We start from the raw sequence: 21,443 nt of genomic DNA on the forward strand, positions 1-21,443 counted from the left end.
ACAAGTAACAGGGTGGGAAGAGGTATAGTCCAGGTAGCCGTGCGAGTCAGGAACATTGCACTCTGTTAGGCTTACTTTTGTGGAAGTAGGCTGTATCCAGATTTTCTACAATAAAGCTCTGATCAAAATGACCAGACTGGTTGTAGATTGCTTTGCCAGAAACCAAGATCACAAAAAAATATTATCCCAGAAATTGTAAAATGGTCACGAGGCCTCACTGGCAAATATATATAGTTCTGTGGCACTTACAAGATTCCCTGTGAATGTGGATGGAATGCACAGTGGAAACCCACATCAAGCAGCACAACAGGTGTATCTGTCTGGGTTACCTGGAGAAATCAACAGTAACAGGGCACTGCATTTGCAATGGCCATAGGATTGACTTTGTAGAAAACTACTGAGCTGTGCCAATCGCTTTTGGGACTGCCTAGTGAAAGAAACCACTGAAATAAAACTGGAGAAAAAAGAATTTTAAGAAAGACGAAGGTCTTGCTCTAGTAAGAACTGGAATTTGATTGTAAACAAGCTGGGGCAGCAGAAACCTGATCGGATGAGGACTAACCAGGCAGGAGGGATGGACAATGGGGGTACATATACCACCAGACTAGACATGCCCAGGCATCGTACCTGATGAAGATGGCAGTGTTTGTCATTGAAACATCAGTTAAAATCGATTTTTGGACCCAGCTGGAAGTCTGAGAAGAGTTTATTCATCGTATATGTCAGGTAAGCACTAGATCCTTTTTCATCTCATGATCATTCTTGTAAGTAATGCAAAATACATCACCAATGTGATTCAGAAGAAATAAATCCCAATACAGTTAATAAAGTTAGATAAAATAATTTGTTTAAAGACATCTTTAATGTGGTTTTTCAGAATCTACTTTCAGTATAGTTTCACTCTGGGGATTCCTCCCCATTCTCCACTTTTCATGTAGTAATTTTTCTCTTTCCATTATGTAGTGGTAAGTCTATACCTTTCCAGTATTACACCATTGGTAATGCAACCATTACAGATCGAGGATATCCATCAAATTTAAATGGAGAAGTATCCATTTATGGATCAGCCTTTAGAAATTAATTTGCCAATATGAAATCTAATCACAAAAAATTGCTAATAATTATAAATAACTTCACATTCCCAATCCCCAAGTGCAAATACTCCCCTCTCATCGGCAAATACAGACTATGTAATGTTTGAACATCAGAATTGTCACTGGTGCATCTGTGCAAAAATTTTCAAACTGTAAGATATACAGAAACAAATCTTAAGTTTGTTAGATCGAGTCTGAATGTGAAGATGAAAATTTCTTTCAAAGAAAAATCTATTAGGATGAGCATACTAATCCTATTCTGAAAGGCGACTGGCAACACTTCTTGGGCTGCATAATCTTTACGTGGTCCTAAGATTTTCTGCATAAGGGTGCAGAGTAGCATAGCACCAGAGATCATGGTTCAATACCTGCTGCCTCCTGTAAGGAGTTGTATGTTCTCCCCATGACAGCATGGTTTCCCATCCCCACCACATACCAAAGATGTAAGGTTAGGTTTAGTGAGTTGTGGGCATGTTACCTAGAAAACCTACAGCACAATACAGGCCCTTCGGCTCACAATGAGTGCCAAACATGTACTTACGTCGGTGCCCAAAGTGTGGTGGCATCTGTGGGCTGCCCAGCACAATCAGGATTTGACACAAACAATGCAGTTCACTGTTTGTTTCAATGTACATGTGACAAATAAAGCCAATCTTTAAAAAATATATATCAAAGTGCAATTGCACTTGTTAAATAAATGTTTGGTCCTTAAAATTCAAATCATGTTCCTCCCTAGATTCAAACCTCAAGACCAGATCCAGGACTTCAATTTGCAATCTGTCTCAGATGTCAAAGTGATAAATCCATTATACAATTAACATAATTGTAAGTTATTTCATCCAAATTATATAACAGAAAATTGTGTTCAAAATTACATCTATCACAACCTCAGATTGTCCACAAAAACAGCTCTAAATAAATGGGTCTATACGGCAACTCCTTCAATTCACGTTAGTTCCACGACCCTTTTTCTGGTCCCACTATTACGTTGTATCTGGGTTAAATGGTGTTCTTGCAGTGCTCTGGCCAAGATGCTCGCAGCTCTTTATTGATGTAGTAATATAGCCACATTACAAATGGCAGGACAGTAATAAAAACTGCAACAGAAATTTTAAAACCACCAAGATACCTGGAAAATTAAGAAAACATTTTGATCACTAATTGAGATCAACAATTGCTCAGTACTATTTGAAGAAATTTACTGCTAACTTGTATTAATGCCAGCTAGCAATAGCATGCCATGTGATGAACACTTGCATTTTAATATTTAGACATACCAGCAATAACTTAAGCAGCTACCTACAGGCATTAACGATGAATACCTGTTAGACATCATTGTATGTTGGGACGCAAAGCGGAGGGACAGAATGCAAGGTGATGGCCAAGACCAGGTGAGAGGGGAGTGGAGTAAGAAGCAGGGAGGTTATACTGTATGTGGAAGAGGTAAAAGGCTGAAGGAAGAAGACGATAGACCGTGGAAGATAGGGAAGGAGGAAGGGAATGAGAGGGAGGTGATGGGCAGGTGAGAAGAAAAGGGTGAGAGGGTAACCAGAATTCAGTTCAAGTTTAATTGTCATTAACCATACATGAATACCCATGAGCACATCCAAACAAAACAGCATTACTCTAGGATCAAGGTGCAAAACACAGTACCAACAGTCATACACAACGTACCTATAGCACATAGAAGATAACAAGCACACGCTGTATATCAGTAAAATTGCAGTCATCCAATATACGGCTCATCTGCCAAGCGAACACTGGAGGAGAGCACCAACTGCAGCGTGGATGTCATGCCACGCTGTCCCCACCGACTCCCAAAACCTCTCTCCTGGGTGGCTGCCAACAGGCAACACCACGGCCTGAGGCCCAGACCTCAGCGTGACCAAAGCCACGCAGCTCCCCCGCCATCCACCAATACATCAGGGAATCAAACTTGCAGCAGTCCACATCAACAGTGCCCAACAGGGTCTTGCGATCACAAGAAAATGGACCAGGACGGTCACCTGCTGTTAGACTGCACAGCACCTTCGCACACTGACTCCACGCCTCTCTGTTGTAGGCAGCAGCATGATCCACATCTAGCCCAGCTCCTTTGCCAACGAGCAGCCCACTGATGGCATAGACATGCAGCACTCCAAGTTCTCAACGTCCAGCAGGGTCTTGTGATTGTTAAAAAAATACGTTTACAAAAGACGGTAACACCTCTGGTTGGCCCCCAAAAAACTAGAATGGGGGAAGAAATTACCGGAGGTCAGAAAAATTAATGTTCATTCCATTTGGTTAGAGCTACCCAGACAGAATATGAGGCGTTGCTCCTCCAACCCAAGTTTGGCCTCATCGTGGCGCAAGAGTCCATGGATGGACCTGTCTGAATGGGAAGGGAAAGTCAAATTGAAGTGGGTAGCCATTGGAAGATCCTGCCTTCATTACTGAGAGGGTGGAAGCTGCTCGACGAAACAACTCTGCAACGGTCTAATCTATCCACCTGCCAGCATGTACACTTTCCACTACCCCCGCGCCCCCACCACCTGTTTCTGCCTCCTTCCTTTCTAGTCCTGATGGAGGGCAGCAACCCAAATCTTCAATTTTTATTCCCCTCTACAGATGCTTCCTGGCTTGCTGAATTCCTCCAGGATTTTGTAAGTATTGCTCAAGAATTCCAGCATCTGCAGAATCTGGTGTTTATAGTACGGGAAGGATGTTTTTGGAGGTACACTGCAGAATGCAGACTGAAGCCTGGATTACTTGCACCATTTCTTTGATTAAATATTCAAAACAGTTTGAGGAATATTACTCAATACTCACTTCCCTGAATTCTGGCAGAGCAGCATCCAAATAATGATTATTACTAATCCCAAAAATTCCCTGCAAAACAAAATAATCAGTGTGTAAAAAAACAGTCTTTTACCACAAACCTCAAACTGTCAAAAGACTACTGGAAAGGCCCAGGAACAGGCCCTGGGTTTTACCACCCGAGCACTAACCACCACTTGTGGATGGCTTGTCTTTGCAGGATGGCCAGAGCCATGAATTATCCACTATGCTTAGACCCACAGCAGCAGTGTGTAAAATGAATGCCCTGCTAGGAATAGCAGAGGTTTGGCCTTTGTAATTATCTCAATACTCCTAACACCAAACCAGATAGGAATGTCTCACAGAGAACCACAAGATCTTTTACATCTGCCTAGCCTTACTTCAGCATCTTGCCTGAAATACATCAGCCCCCTGTAATGCTGTTATAGAGGCTTAATGTGGAGTAAGTAAGGCCTGACCCCCATTTTGACTCAGAGGTTCAAACCAGCCAGACAGAACATATCTGGGTCGACTTCATACACTGACACATGCTCAGGTCAAAATCAGCTGGGGTACAAGTCCCAGTAGCATGGAATAGGAATAGTGAGCGGTGTGAAAACCCGTCAACCGTGGAAAGTTATCGTAAAAGATCAGCACAAGGACACGTGTCACAATGTGATTATCGTGTAAAAATGAAGAAACACGCAGGCTTTTAACACAATTAAGAGATACAAATGTATGAATGATGCAGTTACAATGAAAGGTGCATACCGGCCCTCCTCTTCATGGAAGATAGTGTTCTTTGCATGTCGATGAAGATACCAACCCCACAGTGTGGCCACCATGAAGCACATGGTTATGTGCATTAATGAGACATGTTTCCAGATGAAGTTATCTTAAAAGAAAAGTTAAATGTTCATAAAGAGAGTGAAATAATTCAGACAAGAAATATCAAATGACCATGACCCATGGGATTTTATTAAATCTCAGTTATTATATTTTACCATATTTCTTTCACTGATGCTAAATGAATCCAATAAAGGGATTATATTTATAATGTCAGTCAGGAGTTCAAGATATACAAAAGCATTTCACCAATACAACACTTCTGGGGAAGTACTACAAGCTTACTTGCATTAATAGCTGCAAATTTTGCTCACAGATGGTCCATCCTAGTGAGGTGTAATTGGGTTAAAACTGCTCAGGTTTCTGGAGTGCAACTGAAACTTAGATCTTCTGGCAAATAAACAATGCTACCACTGAGCCAAGGCTGTCACAAGAATCCATTTGCCAGAAGAATCACATTGTCTTTCCCTCCTCTTAAGATTCAGCACTCACATTTCCAAAAACTAAAGTCAGTGCCAGCAAACCAAACGACCAACATAAAATTCAGGAGTGGAGTTACAAACTTGGGGCCCCACGGGGTCAGACTTGACACTATCCACATGTGAATGAGCTCCATAATAAAATTAGATTCAAATATCTTACATACATATTGGGAGTTCCTCTCTCCAATTTTAGTAAATGCTCTTTCTCATGAGTGCTTTTGTTGCTATTTGTTACAATTCAACTTAGTGAGAGTTGACTCATGGATGTTTGTATAAACAAAACTCATTGACAGCATGTTCCATTTTCAAAAGGTTCACAGAATCTCACTCTGCCTGAGGCTTCCTTCACCTGCCTTTGACTTCCTTCAAAGCCTAATCAAGGTTGAGGAACAGTAACATCTTCCAACTGAGCGTGTTGTATCCTGCAGGAGCACATAAAACGGGTCACCCTCTGCATCAGAACTAGCTAGTTCAGCCCTAGGCCATCCATCTGTAACACTGGCTCCATTTGTCTCTCTCCAGTGGACACACACTGACCTGCTAGTAGATCACTAATTTATAATTGTTTACATTATCTATTTTTTCACTCACTAGTCTCATTTCACAGCTTTTATATTTCCTTAATTGTTTCCCCTCCAACTAACTTCTTTCATTAGTCTATCAATCTCATGACCTCTAACACTTTACCCCCATGGCAATTTTGGTTTCACCCCATCAGTGATAGTTTCTTTATCCTAGTCACCTTTCCCCTACACTCCCTTCAAATCAAGACTAACTTGATTTCCTTCAAATTCTGACAATTTGTCCTGAGAGTTTTTGTCTACAAAAACTTCCTGACCTTTTGAGTGTTTCTAACATTTTCTGTTTTCACTTCTAATCTTCAACACTTTCGATTTTTTGGTTTTGATTCCTATACATTCAGATCTCTCTGCATGAAGACATTAATGAATTTTACCAGCCTTCTGTGCCCCATCACAGCCTCTGGATGGCTAACGAGAAGATCAAAATCCATTGCCTACAGGAAGCAGTGATGCCTACCCTGTAATGTACTTCTGGGATTTGGATTACCTACAACAGAAACTGGGCAGATACCACTAGCACTGGCTCTACAAAGCCCTCTGCCTACACTGGAAAGATAGGCAGACTAATTAAACGTCCTTTTCGTGGGTCAACATCCCCAGCACTGAGGTCATCGTTACACTCAGGCTACGTCCACACTAAACCGGATAAATCCGTAACTGAAGCTTTTTCTCTTCGGTTTGACCCTCCGTTCACACTGAAACGGCATTTTTCTCCCCCGAAAACGGAGCTTTTCTAAAACACTCTCCAGAGTGTGTAAATCTGAAAACGCTGGTTGGGCGGTGTAGTGTGTACGGGGTAACCGGAGCTTTTTAAAAACGCTGTCATGACGGGCCAGAACAGCTGGTGGCGGCAGCGCGGCATTTCATAGTTTTCTTGAACGCATATAGCGGTCGAGGATGTCATTGTGTTTGGTTTGGCACGACTCTCAGTCCACGTTCTCCACTGCTTTGCTGACTTTGTAGTCGTTTGTAACTCGCAGAAGCAGCTCGACTTCATCGTCTGTCCAAACGAAGTCCGGTCTGCTTTTTCTAGCGGAGATTTTCTTTGTATTCCTCGAAGACATTGTTGAAAGCTTTCTTTCGCTGTTGCTGTAGGTACTCTAGTTTTTCACCAAAGGAAATAGCACAACGCCACCGTGGAAATGGACATACTATACCGTTTCCTCTTCGCTTGTTTTCTGTAGATGTGTCCTGCACATGCCCAGTAGGAGGAGATTCGCCTAAATACCCGTTTCAATGTGGACGGAGGTATTTTCAAAAATGCCTGGTATGGACGCCTATCGTTTTTACGTGAAACCGGCATTTTCAAAATTATCCGGTCTAGTGTGGACATAGCCTTAATTGGCAACATCGCTTGCATGCCTGTTACTCTATTCTGAGTTCTTTCATGATGTTAGCAAGTGAACAGAGAGAAAAGATTCAAGGATGTTTAATCATAATATGACAAGTATTAATCAATGGAACTCGCCACAGGCTGTCCAAAGGAGAATACAAAGAGAGGATGGTTGCGCATGGATTAGCAACTCCGTCCTGTAAAAACCCAGATCAAAGCCCTCATCCCTGGGAAAGGAAGGATCTTCAAAGATGGGCTACATCTGGGAATAATTGAAAGACCAGGACCCTGGCAAGCTGCTATCAGCAGCATCTGCCCCAGCTGGGGTGATGGGCTTAAGAAGAAGAATTACTCAGTGGGTCGATACCAATTCAGTGACTATGTGCTTTGCACCTGTGACTGGTGGATTCAGGCCAACGAGGAAGGATAATACAGCAGGAATTAAGTAGGCTACCTGTAAAAGAAAGGACATCAATTAAGCAGATGGAAGAATACAAGGAAAAGAAACACAAGCCAATGAACTTTTCCTCTTGCTTTGTCATTCAAAATATTATTGTTAATCTTTTACCTAAGTGCCACTTTCTGCACTAACACCATATGCTCTGATTCCTATAATATCCAAAATCTATCAATTTCTGCCTTGCATTTGACTCATAGAAGCTTCATTGCCCTTCATAATCTTAGATGACACCCCTTATTTTTAGACTGAGCCGCCTCATTTTAGACAAGGCATCATCTTTGCATTTGCCTGTCAAACTCATATTTACATAAAAACATAGCAAACATACAGTCAATATAGGCTCTTCTGCCCACAAAGCTGTGCCAAACATGTCCCGATCTTAAAACTAGCTAGGCTTTACCCATAGCCCTCTATTATTCTAACCTCCATGTAGCCATCCAGGAGTCTCTTAAAAGACCCTATCGTTTCTGCCTCCACCAGCAGCCCATTCCACGCACTCACCACTCTGCGTGAAAAATTTACCCTTGTCATCTTTTCTGCACCTACTTCCAAGCACCTTAAAACTATGCCCTCAGATGCTAGCCATTTCAGCCCTGGGAAAAAGCCTCTGACTATCCACATGATCAATGCCTCTTATTATCTTGTACACCTCTATCATGTCACTTCTCATCCTCTGTCGCTCCAAGGAGAAAAGGCCGAGTTCAATTAGGTCACCCTGTCATTCTCAACCCAACAGATTATGAGCGGAGTCTTCTCAAACATCAGATCTATCATTCCAGATACCCATCTGGTAAACCTTCCTTTTACTCCCTCAACCATAAGTATGTTCTTCCTTGGACAGGGAGACCAGACATTTTTGCAACATTCAAGATGCAGCCTCATCAGGGCCTTATATACAGGAGTAAGATATCTACACATTTTAACTCAAATCCCTTCACTGTTTGCCTCCTAATTGCTTGCTACCTTATCAGCAAACTTGGATATATTGTATGTGCCCCCTCCAATCAAAATGAGAACCCAACACCAATCTGTGCAGGATCACATTACTCAGAGCATTCATACTCAAAAACAATCTGTTTATTCCCGCAACACACATAAAAGTTGCTGGTGAACACAGCAGGCCAGGCAGCATCTCTAGGAAGAGGTGCAGTCGACGTTTCAGGCCCAGACCCTTCGTCAGGACTAACTGAAGGAAGAGTGAGTAAGGTTGCTGTTTATTCCCCGTCTGTTTTCTCTGCCTGTTAATAAATTTTCAATCCATGCATGTACATTTTCTGTAATACCATTCACTCAAAATTTTGCTTAATAATCTATTGTTTGACACCTTATCAAATGACCTTCTGTAAGTCCACTTTGTGATTGAAAATAAAAAAATCTTTGTCCAACTACTGGCATTTCAGCTGCATGTTACAAATCTACTTCAGAGGATCCCAGCCTGGGATCCATAGACCCCTCAATAAATGGTAAGGTTCCATGGCATAAAAAAGGTTGGGAACCCCTGACCTACTCCTTGATGAAACATACTTACAGCCCATATTCCTGCATCTGGATCATTAATCTGTGAACAATAAAAAAATGTTTCCTTTAAAAAAATTAAAACATTATATTCAGAATTGGTTTGTTGATCAAGTAATTTCATTCCCTCACCCCCTCCCCCCACCAAGAATTACGTATGCAGCAAGTGATTAGTTGCATTTACATTTAAAGTCCGGCAGCACGCTTGTAGATATTTCCCTTCTCAGGCTACACCATGGCGGCTTGCACTTTGGGCAATTGTATGAGTATAGTTTAAATTAAGAAATAAATCACTTTACAACTGTCTGCTAACTGAAGACTTCCTAGCATGTACATAAAGATCATACCCTTACTAACTATCAAAAAGTCAGATGTGAGGATCTAATGCATAAAGGGAAACACTTTTCCAATACAGTACACTTTGCTGGTAATTGTTGGTATTTAATGTCAACTATCTGCATTAATGCTATTCTAATTTTGATTTCTGGAATTTTGCAGGACTTCTAGATACCTATGCCCCACACACGCAGTCTCCTCTCTGGATTACAGAAAATAAATTGGAACAAGAGTTATTAAGATTGGAATGGGCAAGGAAGGGTTCAGATGAAGGGTCTTGGACCTGAAATGTTCTCTTTCCATAGATGCTGCCTGACCTGCTGGGTGTTTGCAACATTTTCTGTTTTATTTGAAAAAAGGAGATTTGAAATGATGGATGGTAATTTGCGCATGGAATTCAATTGTTAGTCCAAAAATTAAAAGATTCCTTGAATCCATTGAATTATTCAAGAGGACCATTATTCAGTTCAACCCCAATATGCTGTCTGATCTTGTTAACACTCCATTCCTCTCTGATCCAAACATCTACCTTAGCCTTAAATGTACCCAATGACTCAGACTCAGAAGTCTCTGTAACAGAGAGTTCCAAATATCTATATCCTCTGAGAAGTTCTTCATTTTCATAGTCTTAAACTGTCACTCCTGATAAGACCATGCCCCTGAACTTCAGACATGCCTAATGAACTGACTATGGAAGCTTCATGACTGGTTATCAAATCTATCCATACTATCCTTTGACCTTAACAGTCACATAAGTGACTTCTAAGGCCAAAAGATAGTACAGATAATGCCTACTCAACTCCATTTTGATTATTGTTGAATTACACTGTTTGATTAACACAAAACTATTGTTGGAGCCACTTGGAACACTCTATGATGTTAAGTCTTCCTGAGGGTTATGAGGAGACATCCCCTTAACCTTTCCTTCTTGTTGAATGTCACAAAAGTATCTAGTTTAAAAAAAGCAACACAATATAAATGGCACAACATTCAGCTGATATATTTAACAGTAATTAATTTTCCTACACAAAGTGAGGTTTAACCTGTCCTCACTTTGCTATAATTGACCATGTCTGGTGGTTTCAGGTTGAGTTTTCCGTAATTGTTCTGCAGTGCAGGTATGGCACAATGTTACTGTGAGTGGCATGCCTGTGTTTCCTTGGATGCAGTAATTCAATTAGTGCAAGCAGGAAAATGACCCCATTTTGAAAGTAACTGTTCCTGGTAGCAATGAAGTGATGTTGGTTTAAGAAAAGGAATCTTCTTTTTAAAACGGGAAATGTGAAAGGATACACTTACAATTGTAAATGTTACAGTACATTAAATATGTAGAATTAATTGCATGTAACATATTCACAGCACATTTTAGAGATGCTATAGATGAACTGATAGTTCAATATTTAGTTTGGAAGTTCTCTCTCTATTCATACTTTGAACTGCAAATATTGCTTCTGAATGACACTGTACAAGTAATTACTTCTTCAAAATATGCAACTGAATAGACGGCTTGATGTAGCCAAAACTGGCATCATTTTGTTCCCAATTCCAGCGCCCAACATTGTGTCAATATATGGCATTAATTATAGTTCCATTTTTTGACTTTGCAGTAAAGCCTAAGAGTTTTTCCATCAAATTCTAACAGGCAATTACTTTCCATTAGACATTTGTACTCAGTTAACCAAATAAATTTCCAAACACATTTACATGGACAGCTCTATAAAAACTGACCTTACATTTCATTATTCTCCAGCTAATACTTATTGGCAAGTTCGAGGGCAACAGAGAGGCTACTATAACACAGTCAAATGATTATTTGATGATGCATGATGTGTGGGAGCACTTTCAGCTCAGTTCCATAAAGCAAAATTGTATAAACACTTTAACAATAGTTACAGTGCCATCAAAGTTCCACAGCTGAACTACACTGGGGAGTAAGGATGGTTGAAGTTACAAATAGTGAAAGGGTTGTAAATGTTGGGCACGTGGCCAAGTGGTTAAGGCGTTCGTCTAGTGATCTGAAGGTCGCTAGTTCGAGCCTGAGCTGTGGCAGTGTGTTTGTGTCCTTAAACAAGACACTTAACCACACATTGCTCTAGTTGCGAGGAGTGGCGCCCCACACAGACTTCCAATCTGCAATGAAGATGCCTTACGCAGGCCTCTCATGGTCTGAGTCGACAATGCTCGAGGAGTGGAGGAGCAGTAAAAGGATGAGGCTCCAACAAAATAATTTTTAGGCAGTTGGAGCAAGGAGATCAAGGAAAGAAGAAATGTATGAATGGGATTAGTCACAAGTTTGAACAGGGACGCATCCAGTGAGATCGAGTTTGGATGTTAAAAGTGCTTTAAAATGAAGCCAGAGACACTTGCCTGGAAAGTGAATATTACCTTATGGGCCAGTGTTCAGCAGGTTGAAACCTTCCAATGCAGGTGGCAGTTGCCCTGTACTCGAGAGGGTGTCAGCTCACCAAACTTTCAGGAATGTAAACACAGTCAGAATTGATCAGGCACTTCGCACTCTGACCAAGAAAAAATAGCCGGAAGTTTTCCCCAAAACAAGCGTTTCTTGTAATGTATTTATTAAGAAAGGGATCTGTTGGTTTAATATTTACAGCCATTAAATTTCAAGTTCTCTCCTGCGCCTTGCCACCAGCTCGCTGCATACTGTGGTCACAAATCTGTTGAGACAAGCCAAGCAGATGCTAATTACATAGTCACAATTAAAAAATACTAAGCCTGGCCGATTTTTTCCCACACACACAGAAAAACAAACACACAGCTCGTGATTCTGGAGCATCGTCGTAACACAAACGGAACTGAATGTTGGACCTTAACCTGTTTTTCCACGGGGCGCACGCACTGTCTGCCGTGCGGGTGATAGGACACCTACCTGAACATAGGCGGCAAGCGCGAAAAAGAACGCCATGCAGATATTGCATACTCTCCAGGACACGAGATAGAACCGCGGAGGAGGAGACGACGTGCTGAGCTTTTGTCCCGAATGCACGTCCATCTCCCTCCGGCTCTATACTCTGCCCAGTCAGTTTGACGCTGGCGGCGTTCACGCTTAACCCTCCCCTTACGCTTTGCGTGGGCGGCGGGGAAAATGTTGGCAGTATGCTATAGCTTTGTCAAATGAAAATGCGATCTTAATTCTAACATTTGCTGCATGACCTTGGAGTGAAGTATTTCGGTTTCGGAAAGACAGATCTAGAGAATTAAATCGGAAAACAAATGCAAGCGCCATTGTCCTGACATAACCTAGCAGAAGTTTTTATTACTTGAGGACGAACTCTTGCCATTGCCGATATCTGATTGTCAAGGGGAGCTCAGCGCTTAAATTAGATTTTACAAACTAATTTGGAAGAAGCGCATTTTATTGCTACCGTATTCTCAGTTTTATTTTAAAATAATCTTGTTCCTTGATCTATGAATGTTGTGTAATATTGATAAGTGCAACACACACAAAATACTGGAGGAACTCAGCAAAACAGGCAGCATCTATGGAAAAGAGTTTCGGGCCGAAACCCTTCGGCGGGACTGCTAACAAAATTGCGAAAAACAATACTAGGTCGCATGCACAAGTGGTAGGAAACTAGCACTAGAAGAACACTACTAAATGATTGCCAAGTCGTGGAAAGGACAAGAAGATCAGGAGTGGAGAGAGAGAGTGAGCAATTTCAGGTTCTTGGGTGTCAATATCTCTGAGACACAGCATATCGATGCAGCTACAAAGAAGGCAAGACGACAGCGGCTATTTTCATTAGGAGTTTGAGATTTGCTTTGTCAACTAAAATACTCGGAAACCTACAAATGTACTGTGGAGAGCATTCTGACCGGCTGCAAACCGTCCGGTATGGCGGGAGGGGGCGGGCGGGGGGTGCTACTGCGCAAGATTGAAGTAAACTGCAGAAACTTGTGAGATTAGTCAGCTCCACCAGAATCAGAATTAGGTTTAACATCACCGGGATATGTCGTGTAATTTGCTAATTTAGCGGCACCAGAACATTGCAATACATGATAATATAGAGCAGACTTTCTCGGCCTTTTTGTCCTGGAGGATCCTTGAAATAATTTTCAAGTCTTAGGGAATCCCTCCGTAAAAAATATTGTATCTACAACTCACGGTACGTTAGCGTGATCAATAAGTTGCAGATATAATACTCCAAAACTAATTGTCAATGCTCTTTTGAATAGAGAATGAATTTTTAGTTTACCTTTCTTGAAATTAATCTCTTTCTTTCCCGTTCATAAATTTTTAAAACTCATAAGGTAAACATAATAAATTTCTCATTTCTGGGTCGAACTTGAGATAACCACACACGGATTTCATCTTCAACTGAAATGAGACAATTTCTATCCTTGTTCTTGATGCCTGTTAAACAAGAAAAAGCTTGGTCACACCTAATAAATTGAAAACTGCCCCAAAATGTTCATTGGCAGGATTAATGGCAGGATACTCTTCTTTCACAGAAACCCAGAACTTGTCCAGGAGCAGGTCTGTAAATCTCAGCTTGAGTGCACAATCAGAGTGTAGCTCAGAAAGTTCTTCCTCTTCTCTCAAAGTCAAGTTCTCAGGCTGAGCAGAAGATGTGGAGAAAAGGTCCCTCGACCAGTCATACATTTGTGTGGAAAGGGAGGAAAATACGGTTTAATTTTGTTCTGCAGTTCTTCACAGCCCAAGTTGGGAGAATCCATTCAATGCTCAGAAAGTGGACTTCACGCTCTTCAACTGCCTACAGTCCTCCCCTCTGTGCAATATAGCACTCACCAATTCAACGATCTCCCCTATCTCGTGTCAAAAACTGAGAACAGACTCAACCGAATAAACACGGTCCTACTGCCCCACAGAATTTTTTGTATCTCCCTACCTGGACTCCATTTTGTCACCCATAGTTCAGTCCCTCCCCACCTACATCCGGGATACATCCCATGCCCTCCACCTCTTCAATAACTTCCCCGGTCCTGACCGCTTCATTTTCACTCTGAATGGCCAATCCTTATACACCTCCATTCCCCATCAAGAAGGCCTCAAAGCCCTCCACTACTTTCTGGACAATAGACCTCACCGGTTCCCCACCACCACTACCCTCCTCCGGTTGGCGGAACTGGTAATCACACTTAATAACTTCTCTTTTGGCTCTTCCCACTTTCTGCAGACCAAGTGTGTAGCTATGGGCACTCACATGGGCCCCAGCTATACCTGCCTCTTCATTGGTTATGTCTAACAGTCTGTGCTCCAAACCTATTCTGGTACTGCTCCCCAACTTTTCCTTCACTACATTGACGACTACATTGGTGCTGCTTCCTGCACCCATGCTGAGCTCGTCAATTTCATCGACTTTACTTCAAGCTTCCACCCAGCCCTCAAATTCACTTGATCTATCTCGGACACTTCTCGATCTCTTGGTTTCTAGCTCTGGAGACAGACTATCCACTGACATCTTCTACAAGCCCACAGACTCTCATCACTACCTCGATCATACCTCTTACCACCCTGTCACATGCAAAAATGCCATTCCCTATTCCCAGTTCCTCCATCTCTGCCACATCTGCTCCCAGGATGAGGCTTTCCGTTCCAGGACAGCTCAAATGTCCTCTTTCTTTAAGGATCGTGGTTTCCCTTCTGCCATCATCAATGATGCCCTCACCCGCATCTCCTCCAGTTCCTGCACTTCGGCCCTCACCCTATCCTCCCGTCACCACAACAGGGACAGAGTTCCCCTTGTCCTCACCTACCACCCCACCAGCCTCCGGATCCAGCACTTTATCCTCCGCAACTTCCGCTACCTTCAGCAGGACTCCACCACTAATCACATCTTTCCCTCTCCACTTTCCCTCTGCGACTCCCTGATCCACGCGTCCGTCTCCACCAATCTGCCACCCGGCACTTATCCCTGTAAGCACAAGTGCTACACCTGTCCCTACACCTCCTCTCTTGCCACCATTCAGGGCCCCAAACAGTCCTTCCAGGTAAGGCAACACTTCACTTGTGAGTCTGTTGGGGTCATCTATTGCATCCGGTGCTCCCGGTGCAGCCTCCTCTACATCGGTGAAACCTGACGCAGATTGAGGGACCGCTTCGTCGAGCACCTCCACTCCGTACGCCACAACAGACAGGATCTCCCAGTAGCCACCCACTTCAACTCTGCTTCCCATTCCCATTCGGATATGTCCATACATACCCTCCTCTACTGCTATGACGAGGCTAAACTCAGGTTGGAGGAGCAACACCTCATATACCGTCTAGGTAGTCTCCAGCCCCTTGGTATGAACATAGAATTCTCCAACTTCTGGTAATTCCCTCCCCCTCCCTTCCTCTATCCCTATTTCACTCTGCCCCCTCCCCCAGCTGCCAACCACCTCCCTCATGTTTCCGCCTCCTTCTACTACCCATTGTGCTCTCCCCTGTTCCTTCTTCACATTTCCTGCCTATTCCCTCCCCCACTCCTTTATCTTTCCCCTTACTAGTTTTTCACCTGGAACCTGCTAGCCTTCTCCTTCCCACCCTCCCCCCACCTTCTTTGTAGAGCCCCTGCCCCTTCCCTCTTCAGTCCTGACAAAGGGTTCCAGCCCAAAATGTTGACTGATCGTTTCCACAGATGCTGCCCGACCTGCTGAGATCCTCCAGCGTATTGTGACGGTCCTACTGCGCACTGCCATGCTGGGCTGAGCTTGGTCACTGCCCACCACTGCGAGCGTTAGCATCACGCATCACGCGAAGTTCAAAAAACAATGATTACTTTTGTTTTAATCACAATCTCTCGCAGAACCCATAGCAACCTCTCACAGAACACTAGGGTTCTACGGAACCCTGGTTGAGAAACCCTGATATAGAGGGAATAAAAAAGTAAATCAATTACAGTAAGTATACTTATGTATATTTAGTTAAATTAAAAACAGTGTAAAATCAAAAATAGTATATAAAAAAGTGAGGTAGTGTTCATGGGTTCAATGTCCATTTAAGAATCGGATGGCAGAGGGAAAGAAGCTGCTCCTCAAACGCTGAGTGTGCATTTTTAGGCTTCTGTACCTCTTTCCTGATGATAACAGTGAGAAGAGGGCATGGCCTGGGTGATGTGGGTCCTTAATAATGGATGCTACCTTTCTGAGGCACCGCTTCTTGAAGACGTCTTGGATACTACGGATGCTAGTACCCAAGATGGAGCTGATTAATTTTACAATATTCTGCAGCTTCTTTCAATCCTATACAGTAGCCCCCTCCCCCCACCCACACACCCTTACCAGACCGAGATGCAGCCAGTCAGAATGCTCTCCAGGGTAGATTTGTAGAGTTTTTGAATGTTTTAGTTGACAAAGCATATGTCCTTAAACTCCTAATGAAGTATAGCCACAATATACCTTTATAAATCCTTAATAAATCAGAACTCCTCTATACATGTTAAAATTGTTAAGAACTATGTCTAAATTTAAAAACGTATCATAAAACTTTTTTAAAGGTTCAAAGGTCAAGTTTAATGTCGGAGAAACGTATACAGTACAATATACATCCTGAAATGCATTTTCTTTGCAAAACATCCATGAAAATAGAGAAGTGTCCCAAAGAATGAACGACAGTTAAACATGAGAACCCCAAAGTCCCCCCCCAGATTACCCGCACTCCCCCTGCGCACGCGTAAGCGACAGCGTGCTACGATCCCCCTCCCCCCACCAGAAAAAATATAGGCACATTGGTGCTATCACTGAGACCAAGCGCGTGCTAAGCAATAGCAAAGACAAAGACCAAAGGTACCCCAAAAGCTTTGACAACCCACAGGTTCTCTCTCCCTGGCAAGGGAGAGGGAGGTGTCCCCCAGTTTCACAAATCAAAATAAACAATTTTCACAATTAAAATAAACTGTTTAAACTACTTCATTGGATGAAAAGTGTCTCCTTCTTGGTAGGAAGGGTGGACCCACCAATCAAGCAATGGATATTGGAGGCTCTACCTTGCTGAGTAAGCTAACCCTTGGATACACTATAACCTCCCTACGTTGATATCTGTATCGGATGGGGCTTAAAATCTTCCTTTGGGTTCAGGGTTTCGCACACAGAGAAACCAATACCACCACAATGCGTCACCGACTGAGAGAGCTGAATGTCTTTCTTCCATCTCATAAAGAAATATAGAAAGATCTTTCACCAAGCACTTACTTAGTTCATCCAACGTGTGGTTCTGTATCACATGCTCCTGGAAAGTACTCCAAGGCATTTTTCACCTAATTTGTATCATGCAAATATAAACTGCTTTTGTTAGTTTATATAATAATCTTACAGTTTGTGATTCCCTCCATTGCTCCGTCTCAATTGACTTTAATTATATTCCAAAATGACCAGACTGGCCAACATTGTACTGCCCAAGTTTACTTTGCCAAAAAAAACACAACTCCAGCAAAAGTGAAAGCAGAGAACTGCCTCAGAATTTAAAAACCATTTGGATATCTACTTAAATGGGAAGGCAGAGAGGGACACAGGCCTGATGCAGGCAAATAGGATAACTGTAGATGGACAGTGCAGTTGGCATGGATGAAGTGGGCTAAAAGGGCCATATGATTCAATGAACTTAAGATGTTTCATTATCTGCTGAATCGGTGCCACAACCAACTCTCTCAGACTATTCAGTGACCTTAAAAAGAGCTCCAGTGACTTTCTGAAAGCTGGTTTTAAATTTTGACCAGCTACTAATAGGTCTTAAACTATATAAAGATTAATCATTGATATCTCTTCTGGAGCAGAGCACTGAAACCAGTCATAAAAGCTAACAATGGAATGTCCCAGAATAAATGTAAGGGAACTGAAACCACTCAGTGGGGGAGTTGTGCAGGGGAGGGGCTTTAGGATTAATTATCATGTTACCGTTCTTTTTTGCGCCAGGGGTGGGTTTGCTGTTCGTCTCTGAACTGACATCCATGGTTTTTCTTGATTTCGAGACTATCTGGAGAAGAATCTCAGAGTTGAATGCTGCATATGTACTTTGATAATAAATTAACTTTTGAACTTTTGTACGCCTGCTTAAAAATACAGTGATTAAAAATACCACATTTATTCTTCAAGGCTCAAACTTGTTAATGCCATTTCCAGTACATAAGTGTAAAGGACACTTGCTCTCACAGGAAGAAATTAGTTCATTTAAAGTAGCAGAAGAGTCTAGTAACTAGTGAATTTCATTACAAAAGTTAATTGGCCAACAGTTCAACCTGGTGATTTCCTCATTTAGGCAAGTTCTTGTGTGTGTGGGTACCATTACATTGTTTCAATATAGCTGCAACTAAAATCAACCTCACATCACTCTAGATGTCGACTGCCTTGGCCCTACCCTCTCTCACCCATCCTTCCTATTCCCAAAGGGCAGCAGGAGTATTGTGGGTCCAATTAAAGACCTATGATCAGGTACAAATGTTTAATTATAAGTACTTAATATCCATTTTGGAAAATATTATTTGAATCCCATAACAAATATACATACAAGGAATGAATGCTGACCCGGAGCATCACTACTAGTTACTTATAATACTAATTTGCTTAATATAAGAACATCTTAAAAACTGACAGCCATTCAGTTGCAGTAAATCATAAACACAAGAGATTCTACAAAGCTGGAAATCCAGTGCAATACACACAAAAAATGTACGGACTGACATGCTGAGTTTCTCCAGCATTTTATATGAGTGGCAGTGAATGTTGTTTTTTGAGAAACTTTCGTGCTCAGGCAGAGAATCAGTTAGAATTGTTGAACAGGTTCAATTTTCAACTTATACAGATGTGGAAGCTGTGAGAAAGGTCTTTAATCGGTCGAGTCATAGAAAAGTTCAGCACAGAAACAGGCTCTTTGGCCCATCTAGTCTGTGCTGAACCATTTAAACTGCCTACTCCCATCTACCTGCACCGGGACCGTAGCCCTCCATACCCCTACCATCCAAACTACTCTTAAACGTTGAAGTCGAGCTGGCATGCAGCACTTGTGCTGGCAGCTCGTTCCACCCTCTGAGTGAAGAAGCTTCCCTCCATGTTCTCCTTAAACTTTTCACCTTTCACCCTTAACCCTTGACCTCTAGCCGTAGTCCCACCCAGCCTCAGTGGAAAAAGCCTGCTTGCACTTACCCTATCTATAACCCTCATCATTTTGTATACCTCTACCAAAACTCCTCTCAATCTTCTACGATCCAAGGAATAAAGACCTATCCCATTCAATCTTTCCTTATAACTCGATAACATCCTTGTAAATTTTCTCTGTACTCTTTCAACCTTATGTACATCTTTCCTGTAGGTAGGTGACCAAAACTGCACACCAAACTAAGCCTCACCAGTGACTTGTACAATTTCAACATAACATCCCATCTCAGTACTCAACACTTTGATTTATGAAAGCCAATGAGCCAAAAGCTTTCTTTATAACCCTACATACCTGTGACACCACTTCAATGGATTATGGATCCCTTTGTTCCACCGGACTCCTTAGTGCTCACGTTCACTGTGAAAGTCCTACCCTGATTGGTCCTACCAAAGTGCAACATCTTGCATTTGTCTGCATTAAATTCTAGCTGTCTTTTTTTCAGATCAAAGTTGCTGGTGAACGCCGCAGGGCAGGCAGCATCTCTAAGAAGAGGAAAAGTCGACGTTTCAGGCTGAGACCCTTCGTCAGGACTAACTGAAGGAAGAGTGAGTAAGGGATTTGAAAGTTGGAGGGGGAGGGGGAGATCCAAAATGATAGGAGAAGACAGGAGGGGGAGAGATGGAGCCAAGAGCTGGACAGGTGATAGGAAAAAGGGGATATGAGAGGATCATGGGACAGGAGGTCTGGGAAGAAAGACAAGGGGTGGGGGGACCCAGAGGATGAGCAAGGGGTATATTCAGAGGGACAGAGGGAGAAAAAGGAGAGTGAGAGTAAGAATGTGTGTATAAAAATAAGTAACAGATGGGGTACGAGGGGGAGGTGGGGCCTTAGCGGAAGTTGGAGAAGTCGATGTTCATGCCATCAGGTTGGAGGCTACCCAGAAGGAATATAAGGTGTTGGAATATAAGGAATATAAGGCCCCACCTCCCCCTCGTACCCCATCTGTTACTTATTTTTATGCACACATTCTTTCTCTCACTCTCCTTTTTCTCCCTCTGTCCCTCTGAACATACTCCTTGCCCATCCTCTGGGTCCCCCCCCCCCCGTCTTTCTTCCCGGACCTCCTGTCCCATGATCCTCTTGTATCCCTTTTGCCAATCACCTGTCCAGCTCTTGGCTCCATCCCTCCCCCTCCTGTCTTCTCCTATCATTTTGGATCTCCCCCTCCCCCTCTAACTTTCAAATCCCTTACTCACTCTTCCTTCAGTTAGTCCTGACGAAGGGTCTCGGCCTGAAACATCGACTGCACCTCTCCCTGGAGATGCTGCCTGGCCTGCTGCGTTCACCAGCAACTTTTATGTGTGTTGCTTGAATTTCCAGCATCTGCACAATTCCTGTTGTTTGTGTCATTTTTTCAGACCATTTTTCCAGCTGGCCCAGATCCTGCTGCAAGCTATGATAGCCTTCCTCACTGCCCACTCCTGCAAATTTTGGTGTCATTGATGTCATCTGCAAATTTACTGATCCAGTTAACCACATTATCATCCAGATTATTGATATAGATGACAGACAACAATGGATTCAGCACTGATCCCTGCTGTACTCCACTAGTCTCAGGCCTCCAGTCAGAGAGGCAACTATCTACTACCACTCTCTGGCTTCTCAAATAAAGCCAATGTCTGATCCAGTTTACTACCTCATCTTGAATGCTGAGTGACTGAATCTCTTTGACTAACCTCCCATGCAGGACATTGCCAAATGCCTTGATCAAGTCCATGTAGACAACATCCACTGTTTTGCTTTCACAACTTTCCTGGTAACTTCCTTGGAAAAACTCGTCAAGATTAGTTCGATGTGATGTACCACACACAAAGCTATGCTGACTATTCTTGATCAGTCCATGTCTATCCGATTACTGATATATCCAGTCCCTTAGAATACCATTCAAT

At 42.6% G+C, this 21,443-nt stretch overlaps 1 protein-coding gene across 2 annotated transcripts; it reads right to left on the reverse strand.

Moving 5' to 3' along the window:
• Nucleotides 1–760: 760 nt before the first annotated feature.
• tmem220 (transmembrane protein 220) lies at nucleotides 761–12,472 on the reverse strand. Of its 2 annotated transcripts, XM_072242320.1 has the most exons (6): nucleotides 12,331–12,472; nucleotides 9,121–9,150; nucleotides 7,526–7,586; nucleotides 4,662–4,785; nucleotides 3,903–3,962; nucleotides 761–2,223 (listed from the first exon to the last, which is right to left on the reverse strand). In XM_072242320.1, the coding sequence occupies exons 1-6, from the start codon at nucleotides 12,451–12,453 to the stop codon at nucleotides 2,094–2,096; spliced, it is 528 nt and encodes a 175-aa protein (XP_072098421.1). In that variant the 5' UTR covers nucleotides 12,454–12,472; the 3' UTR covers nucleotides 761–2,093. The 2 variants fall into 2 exon arrangements, with proteins under 2 accessions (XP_072098421.1, XP_072098423.1); XM_072242322.1 differs by lacking the exon at nucleotides 9,121–9,150 and having other exon boundaries at nucleotides 7,526–7,582; nucleotides 12,327–12,472.
• Nucleotides 12,473–21,443: the final 8,971 nt, after the last annotated feature.

This window comes from Mobula birostris, chromosome 24 (genome assembly GCF_030028105.1).
Source record: "Mobula birostris isolate sMobBir1 chromosome 24, sMobBir1.hap1, whole genome shotgun sequence".
Classification (NCBI taxonomy): Eukaryota; Metazoa; Chordata; class Chondrichthyes; order Myliobatiformes; family Myliobatidae; genus Mobula; species Mobula birostris.

Bases quoted from the DNA above. Each gene is read 5' to 3' on its own strand.
- tmem220 (XM_072242320.1), bottom strand. From the start codon at position 12,453: ATGGACGTGCATTCGGGACAAAAGCTCAGCACGTCGTCTCCTCCTCCG. The intron at 3,963-4,661 runs GTATGCACCTTT...TTTGTTTTGCAG, and splicing joins TTCCATGAAGAGGAGGGCCG to GGAATTTTTGGGATTAGTAA. The intron at 2,224-3,902 runs GTGAGTATTGAG...TTAATTTTCCAG, and splicing joins CTCTGCCAGAATTCAGGGAA to GTATCTTGGTGGTTTTAAAA.